Source organism: Phytophthora cinnamomi (assembly GCF_018691715.1).
Source record: "Phytophthora cinnamomi strain GKB4 chromosome Unknown Contig37, whole genome shotgun sequence".
In the NCBI taxonomy this organism is placed as follows: domain Eukaryota; phylum Oomycota; class Peronosporomycetes; order Peronosporales; family Peronosporaceae; genus Phytophthora; species Phytophthora cinnamomi.
Genome location: NW_027150970.1, coordinates 473978 through 482927, shown reverse-complemented (window position 1 = coordinate 482927; position 8950 = coordinate 473978). Strand labels below are relative to the sequence as shown.

General features: G+C 53.3%; 3 protein-coding genes across 3 annotated transcripts; 1 reads left to right on the top strand and 2 right to left on the bottom strand.

Moving 5' to 3' along the window:
* Nucleotides 1–1290: 1290 nt before the first annotated feature.
* On the top strand, nt 1291–1740 carry IUM83_11832 (Extracellular cystatin-like protease inhibitor; the record flags this gene model as incomplete). The annotated part of the gene is made up of 1 exon (XM_067936415.1): nt 1291–1740. The coding sequence occupies one exon, from the start codon at nt 1291–1293 to the stop codon at nt 1738–1740; it is 450 nt and encodes a 149-aa protein (XP_067792201.1).
* A 1763-nt stretch (nt 1741–3503) lies between these two features.
* IUM83_11831 (uncharacterized protein) lies at nt 3504–3965 on the bottom strand (the record flags this gene model as incomplete). The annotated part of the gene is made up of 1 exon (XM_067936414.1): nt 3504–3965. The coding sequence occupies one exon, from the start codon at nt 3963–3965 to the stop codon at nt 3504–3506; it is 462 nt and encodes a 153-aa protein (XP_067792199.1).
* A 3502-nt stretch (nt 3966–7467) lies between these two features.
* Nucleotides 7468–7962, bottom strand: IUM83_11830 (uncharacterized protein; the record flags this gene model as incomplete). The annotated part of the gene is made up of 1 exon (XM_067936413.1): nt 7468–7962. The coding sequence occupies one exon, from the start codon at nt 7960–7962 to the stop codon at nt 7468–7470; it is 495 nt and encodes a 164-aa protein (XP_067792200.1).
* Between the last annotated feature and the right edge of the window lie 988 nt (nt 7963–8950).

Sequence of the window (8950 nt, the reverse complement as noted above, 5' to 3'; positions counted from 1 at the left end):
TGCCACCGGAAGTCGGTGTCGGGTCACATACTGGTCACCAAATGTTGGTGTGGCGCTGTACCATACCTGTTGCCCGCGCCCACCACTATCGCTACCTACAAGTCGTTCTCCTTGTGAAACCTGTTACCAAGGCCCGCAGCACAAAAAGACAATGCGCCTGCTGCACGAGGAGACTCAGTGTGCAACTTACTGTTCAGCAGCACGAAAGTATCAAAGGAAACAACGTAGACAAGGCAAAGCAAGTCGCAAGACAAACAAGGCTACACAAGGACGCAAGTTGCAAAGGCAAGCAAGGGTAGGCAAGTAGGGAGCAAGTACAATCACCAGCGCTGAGCTGTATCAGGAGGGTTAACGCCGCTAGTCAGCGTGCCGATGACATGCAGACAGCCTGATCTCGTGCCTAGATTCGGAGAGCGTTGAGGGCGTTACTGTGTGTGCGTGGCTGCCACCACAGTCTTGACTACAAAACCGGTCGTTGAGCTATCTTCATGGATTTACTCAAGGCTCTCTCCGTGAGCGAACTTGCTCATATCCGCGGTCCGCGTAAATTTTCAACGAACCTCTCGCAATTTACTCAAACGGATGGAGCGCACAAACTAATTTTATCGTTATATCCGGTAAAAAGAACGAATTTTAGTTTTAGTGGAAATGCTGTTATTCCTACATTCAGACCCAATCAACTTGCAAAATAAAAAAAATCATCGAACTGCGAATCAAGCAGCCCGCGATGCGAACCAATGTTTCCGGGATAGTGCCAGCATTTGTCATTTCCCTGGATGCTTCTGTATTCCCACCTGTTTGCTGCATCGTATTACTACCCAGCTCATATCATCCGGCAGACACAGAAAACAGCCACCACTACGAGCATTCTTAGGTTAGGTGCATGGATACTTTGTTCATGTACATCGCTTTCCAGTAGGCATTGTTTACAACAACAAGAATAATCGCCATGTAGTGATTGCAGAGCAGTAGGTAGACTCTCTTTCTCGAACCCATCATTTGTACGCAGAGCAGTAGGTAGACTCTCTTTCTCAAACCCATCATTTGTATGCTGCAGAAGTTTGGAAAAACAGCAGTTGTTGGAAGCAATGCACAGATTGGAGGTGCGCATGCGGGCTCCGCAGGCACCTATGGATACTAGGTGGGTGTTACCTACCCCAGGAGGATTGTCAAAATGCTGCTCAGCTTACCTTGCTCGAGTAGCAGCACTCAACAACCCCACCATATTTTCATTCCCGAATTTCCTCGCATCTCCACAAGTCCACGACCACCACTTTCTTCAACCCCACCATGCCGTACCTGCGTGCCATCACTTCCTCGATCTTCGCTCTAGCCCTCGTGAGCGTGAGCGTCCCGGGCGCTCAAGCAGGCTCATGGACCAAGACCACCGTGACTGACGCAGACACCACACTGCTACTCTCGGCGGTGGGCGACGTGAGCACCTACAGCTCCGGCGTCGCCACGTTCCTCTGCGTCTACAAGGTCAACAGCTTGGAGACGCAGGCTGGCACGGCCGGTGGCATTGCCAACTACGACTTCGGCGTTACTGCTTGCAATGCCGGTGGTAAGGAATTCGTGGGCCGGTGCCCTGACCTCACCACCTACCCTGACTGTGGCAACTACAACATTTTCGTTTCATCGAATTCCGGGAAGCCGAGGGTGACCAAAGTCAAGAAGCCAGAGTCGAAGCAGACATCGGCGGAGGGTTCGCCGCTGGACACACAGCGCGTATCGCATTAAGTATCCTGTGTCGGCCACATACCCGCGGTGGCCATGCATGAGACGTTTGCGCTGATCTACATCGACCACAATACATGTATACACAAAGATGTGACTTAGATGTGACTTCGCGAGCTGAGTTCGCACCAAACCGATCGTGATGTCTCGACTCACTAACGTTACGTCTGACATACTACCTCCGTTCGGAATAGATGACCATTTTTTTTTTTTTGCGCAGCGCTCCGCCTCGTTCATTTTCCTGATTATAAAATTGTGGTAGTGCTGGAGATCTAGAGTTGACACCAAGCGAGGCACAGTCCAGAGAGGCGCAGGCGTTTAAATTGTGGGAGGGCTGGAGACCAAAAGTTGACACTAAGCAAGACACAGTTCAGAGAGGCGCAGGCGTTCTTGTTCCGCCGCACAAAAATGGATCTAAGATCTCACTTCATCCTTGAGAAGCACTTCACTTGCTACAAGGATCCCACTTGCTGAGAGATGTTGCATCGCATGGCAATGACGTTGGAAGACTGTCCGTTCGCATCAGTTTGTACTTATACAAATGTTCGAGCCGGTAATCATTTCCACCATTAGAGTTCATGATATGCTCCATGGGCGCTGGCAGCGGGAATCGCGAGCCCTCCGTCCAAGCGTCGCTCTCAGCCTTCGCCTCACGCTCATCGTCAGCAACCGAGCCCTCCATCGTCGTCGGATCCCGCATCGCTTCCAGCACACGACGCGCACCAAATCGAGCGCGGGGCACGTAGCGCATGTACATGCGAGAAACGGGGGAATCGGTCCGGGCACGAAAGGTCGAATCCAGCGTTCCAGGCCTCGGCGCAGCAGCGTCAGCGCGTGGCGTCGGCGAGGTTGGGGGGGGGAGTCGTCCGGGCAGTTGGCAGGGGCAGCGGGGCGGCGGTCCATCTTGCACTCTTTCTTGACTTGACCACAGCTGCTACTCGATCTCCCATCGAGCTGATTCCACGCTTCCAATGCGCTCGACAACTTGGCGGCTCACGTGGAAGTACATTGCAACCCGGACGATCTCCCCACGTGTAAGCACGCCTCCTACGCTGCGAAGCAGTAGGGTTTCCCAGACGGCCTGGCGTTCACTATCCGTAATCTCCCCCATCCGCCAACTTTCGAAATGAATCCAGAAACCAGTGTGCGGGGGCCGGCAGTGTTGCGGTGGCCAGTGAGCGGGGAAAGCGCGGGAGATTCAGAATACAAACTCGATTGGTTTAGAAGGGGAATTATGTTGGAGAGGCTGAAATATGATAGGAAATGGTCATCTATTTCCGAACGGAGGTAGTTGTAGTGCTGTACTTTCGCATATTTGGCGATAGCAATACGAAACAATTTGAAGCCCTGGTCTTTCAAAGTTGCTCAATCGACTACATGTAGCGTTGGCCTCTTGCGTCTAGAATTTAACTGCGCGGCGACGTCAACACCCCCTGAAGATCGATTCCTCCGCCACGACTGGCCACCTTCCAAGTGGATGTTCTTGATCGCATTTGTTATTGCCTCGGAGCAACTGCGCTGTCATTCACGTGCACTTCAGGGTGTTCAAAATACAGTCGATTCACTACTATTTGCTCAGCGTAGTGTCAGCTTTGCTTTATCGCACGATCTTCGAGGAAAAGTCTTACGCAGATAGCTACGCTCTTGAAACCAAGCATATCTTTCTCGCCTTCGAGACCCGAGGAACACCCCATTGACTACACGATAACCATATTGAGTTCATCCTCGGCGACCAGCAGTGTCGATGTGGTCGTCTCCGTCGATCCTCAAGGTGGAAATGGTGTGTGAAGCACTGGTTGTTCAGACATCTTCGTCGTGAAGTTCGGGCTGGTCAACTGCTCGGTGAAAGAGCCGCGCGGGTAGTACATGTAGTCGTTGTAGGGCGTAATGGTCTCAACAACAATCGTCGGGGTGGTGATTCTGTAGCGCAGTGGGTCGGTCTTGGTCGGCTGGAAAGTGTCTTGCTGACTTAGACAGACTTTCTTCGTCACATGAATCCCATCCGCGTCCGCTTCTTCCTCGCAGAACTTGCGCTTCAATCTCTCTTCGCGGTGACGCTGGTGCAGCCGCTGCTGACTCACGTTGGCCTTGCGGCGATGGAACTCGCAGAGTCTGTGGAGAGTGCCGTCGATCTTGGTGGCGCGGAAGTTGGTACAGACCTTGCTTCGGTACCCGCACATCATGAGAAGCGGCACGGTGGGTTGCGATTCATCAAAGAAGGAGGACATGCTAAACGCGAGGGGTTTGTTGTGGCGGGTGGTTGATATGTGAATGCTGAACCGCGGCAGTAGTTCAACGAAAGGGTCAGGATTGTTCAAGAAGGACCTCGTTACAGTACAGTAGCTATTCGAGAGTGTTATGTTAAGGTTTTGGATCGGACACGTTAGCGGAAGGAATAGCAGTGGAATATAACAGCGGAGGACAGCGTGAAGGTGCCGAAGGAAGAGGTCTTGGAGGAGGAAGGATGCCCGGAGGTGCTGGTGTATTAGCAGTTAAAAGACGGAGTGAGGACTGGTGGTCCCAGGCGGGGGAGATAATCCCCCTTATTCTGCAACTAAATAAGTGGTCTACCTTGTACGGGACAGCTCTATGAGCGAGTCCCATGTTCTCCTGCAAAGCATCAGCACGTCGGAGATGCGCAACTTTAACAGAGAGCAAGAAGGCCTGTGAGATCGTGTGAGCAGCAAGTCGGGATTTTGTCTGCCCACCGAGCCAATAGAAGGACGGAGTTTGAGCCAAAAATGGCAAGGACTTGGGCATGTCGTGCGCGCCATGTGGGGTCTGCTGCGGAATCTTATTTGCACGAGGACGGTCAGGGGGTTGTTCTACTCGACATCGCTTCACATAATCACAACACACCACGTCTCATTGCCTCTCGAGGAAGTACTGCGCTAATCCACCCCTGCTCGAAATAAGGCTGGGCCAGCACAGCGACCGACTGCTATAATAGCGAGGTACTAGGAGGTAGGCGTCTAATATTACGAGCCCCCTTTCATCTCTGTCATCACGATGGCATTTACCGAGGGTAAATGAACGGCCGTTGAGTTTAGCAGTGCTATTTCGAGCGGCGTGGCCGTGCTCAGCGAGCGATCAGGGCATCGTAGATACTATCCCATTCGTTTCGAAGGCCTCAAGTCGCTGAAGCAGTTGCTTCTCGGTTCCTCCTTCTCTCCACGCAAGCTGATTTGGAGGTGAATGATAGTCTTCAACGTCATCTTCAACGAGGTAGCTAAGTCTGGAGGTCGTTGGACCCGATCTAGTAACGTGATCGGCGGAAGCGAGACTTCATTGTTGCGAACCTACGTAGTGGGAAATTCTCGGAAGCGTCGACACCTCAAGTTTGTGAAAGTGGGTCGTTTTCCACTGCTTTCACGACCGATGTAGGTTCGGCTACCTATTTTCTGTTGGCGGAGATAATTCAAGTCTACGAGGATGAATGTTTGACGGGCAGAATGGGCAGTCTAAGGACTTTTTTTCAAGTACTATTTTGCAACAACCACCAAACTATTGGTGATGGTTTTGTCACGCGGAGTAAGTTGAGCCCGCGATCCCTGCTGTCCAATAGACAGTGTCAACTCAAAAGTATGAGGATCAGTCAGCCACATTTGTTATGATGAGCATGCCCAGGTTAGTTCTTAATCGCTTGGAGATTTTGGAACCTGTGAGCCGATGAGGGCAGTGATCATTCCAGTGGTGAACGCAAATTCGTTAGGTTTTGTGTTATGCGTCCTACAAGATCTTCGCGTCCGGGTGCAAAGTCTGTCTATGAGAGGGTCGGTGCTGAAGAAGGTATTGCTCGTGCTGTCGTTGTCGTTCGCAACTTTGATTTTTTTTTTTTTTCAACTACCCCGACTCGTTACTTTATAAGTGTGTCGGTGGTCTTGGCAAAAAAACGCTTTTGAGATGGCCAAAGCGTGCACTGCCTTGACCAACATTTGGCATGGTTGATTAAGTTTGTTGGAAGAGAAGTACATTATAGCATGAAGAGGATGCAAAGTGTCCAAACAATCGAGTCATGCGATAATTGAGCCAGTGTCGTCCACTGATACCGGTGAGCTTATTGGCTCGACGACCTCACGCCGCTCCGAGGGAATGTCGAAGAGCAGCAACGCGAGTATGTCCATATCCGCCTGCGAGAAACCAGAGGTGTTCGTTTCGGAGTCATCGGCTTTGTAGGGAATGGGGTCAACCACAACAGCAACAGGCAGTTGTCTGATCAGGCGATTTTTCTTCTTCGGCCGAGTCTCGGTCGCCTCCGCCCGTCGGCGCTTCACTCGTTCTTCGCGTTGGCGCTCATGCAACCGCTGCTGACTGGCGTTTGCCTTGCGGCGATGGAACTCGCATAGGTTGTGGAGAGTGCCATCCATCTTCGTGGCGCGACCGTTGGTGCAGGCCTTGCTTCGGTAGCCACATTGCATGAGCAGCGTCGTGGACGTCGGAATATCACCAAAAACGGCGAACATGGCGAGCAGTGAGCGGGGCCGGCTCCCGGTGAATGGTTGTAAATTGAGAAATGGCTAGAGATGGCCGACAACCAAATCGATTCGTTACTTGAACCAGCCTGAGTTTGGATCTGACAGAGAAGAGACCTGTGTGGCCAGTACCCGAACAGGATTCTGTCCGTGGTTGCCAAAAAGCAAGTCGCTCGCATAATACTCGGCTGGCAAATACCCGCGCAAAACTTTTCGTCCTCGCCATGTGGAACTTGTCTTCGGCATATCATTGGCATGCGTCGTTCGAGTGTCCAGCCAAGCTTTTGACGTGCTGGACGCTATCGGAATCAAGTCCACTGACAAAGCACGGCGGCTAGTACCTGTGTCATACCGAGACTTGTCTGTACCACGCGCCGAGCATTATTCCCTCAGCGCAAGGCTTCGGCGAGTTCGCTGCAACGTGCATCTACAGTAGTAGTGCAACCGGTTGAAACGTCATTACCGCAGTGGTAGTCGCCAAAGACCTGTCTGCGGATGAGCAGCGGTGGCTGCTCTCAGGGACGGCAACAATTTAGTTGAACAAAGCTGCATGTAGCTAAGGCTCGGGTTGCTCCAGCAGCACCATCACCACCACCAGAGCGCTATGTGCGCCGTTGCCTGCCAATATTGCGTCCTGCTAGCAGTTGCTGGACTGGGAGACCTTCATTCACCATGCAGATATCCGGGCTCCTGTGCGTGTACAACGATACATACAACTAGATACAACGTGTAATTGACGGGCAAGGTGCGGCGCTAGCGCGGCACTGTCTATTCACCTGCTCGCGGAAGGAAGTTGAGCCCGTGCTGAGGGATTCTCTTCGAATTTCGCCGCGAATCTCCCGCACACAGCTCGCCGTCGTCCACGTCGACGTCTATCCTCTGATTAGCATTCCAGCGCCCGTCAAGATACAGACAAGGGCAGTTGTTAGGAAGCCACGCACGTACAGTAGATGGTTTTTGGTAGCGCTACGTTCGCGGAACCCGGACGTGACTGTAGTTGACGTCTTCGGGCCATTGACCTGGATCACTGGTCTCACCTGACGCTGACAAGGCGACAGTGAACGCCCCTGCCGACGTATGGATAGCAACAGCAACAAATGGGGATTTGTGGCATTCTGCTGGACGTATCCGACCCTTTCCTAGCCTAGTGATCAGCGAAACAAAAGCTACGACCCTCAATACCTTCCACAAAGATATGTGCCAACAGGAATGCATTATAACGTTATTAGTGGTGGAATATCTGAGAGAGGACACCGGGTCACACGATGATCGACTTGACCTCGTCCACGGACAGCGGCGACTGCGGCGGAGACACGGCGGCCAGCTGCGGCTGCATGTCGAGTAGTAGCAACTCTAGCAGCTCCATATCCACAGGCTCACAGCTCGCGGAATCGAGGGCGTCAGCGAAATAGCCTGAGGGATAGTACTTGACTCCATTGACACCAAACTCGAGCGGCCGGTTCACAGCAGCGTACGGAATCGGATCGATGGTGATCGGGGCCACAGACGGACACGCTTTCTTCATGGGGCGGTCGTCCGATATTTCGGCTCGTCGACGCTTCACTCGTTCCTCCCGTTGACGCTGGTGCAGCCGCTGTTGGTTGGCGTTGGCCTTGCGGCGGTGGAACTCGCAGAGTTTGTGTAGCGAGCCATCGATCTTCGTGGCGCGCACTTTGGTGCAGACTTTGCTGCGGTAGCCGCACTGCATGAGTAGCGAGGTGGCCGTCGGGATTTCGTCGATGGTGGGGAACATCTTGGCGCTAAACGTGGGGAGCACCAGCAGGTGAGGTGCGTGGACGCAAATTAAGTAATGGGATTGTGCCGGGAAACGGACGGAATAGAGGAGACCACCACTCTTCGTCCTGCTAGTTGAACCGCGAGCGCTGTCGACCAGAGATAAGACCGTATGGGCGGCACCCCCAGGATTCTGTCTGCCCACAGCGCGCTTAGCGATGGGCAATCCAAGCTGCTTACAGTACTCGCACGGAACGGCTGGTAAGCGAGTGGACCTGCGTCTGCTATGTCCACTGTGGGCAGTGCGATCAACTGTATCGGCAACTGTCCACTTGACGGCAAACTGCGAATTGTCCTCCTCTACTAGAAGCTCTAGGGAATCTAGAGTAGAGATACCTCCGGAGGCAGGAACAAGTCGTGGGCTGTGCTATGTTTTTCGTCCGCCGCCGCGCCTTACAAGGCAGCGCTGACCCCGCCGCAACTTGCGTGGTAGACTGGACGCGCAGGAGGAAACCACCTTCGAGTCGTTCATGGCATGTTGATCGAGGCTCGATGTGCTGCATCCGGGGGATGGCGGTACAGTAACGATCTGCCTGGCGTGGCAGTCGCCAACGGAATCGTGATGGTGGATATTTTCCTGCATCTGGCCCCTGGCCGCGCTCACGCAGCGACCCTGAAGCGCAAGAAGGAGCTGGCCACCGGCTGCACCGTAAAAGCTGCCAGCGACGAACAGCTCCAGCTGCTGCCATCACCACGCATGCTGAGGGAGCGTCGTCCTATGCCGTCAAGCAAAGTCGATCCCCCATCGCGACGACCTACAAAGTTGTTTCCTGCGCGTGCATGTCCATGCCAGCGGGCTAAGCCTTATATTCACAGGTACTACACCGCGACCAGCGTCGAACAGCGTGCAGGCCTGGGTCGTAGCTGCATCCTGACAAACAGACAGACAGACAAGCTTTCTCACGCGACGGCGATGCCAATACATTGCCGACTAGCCGATCGCCGCC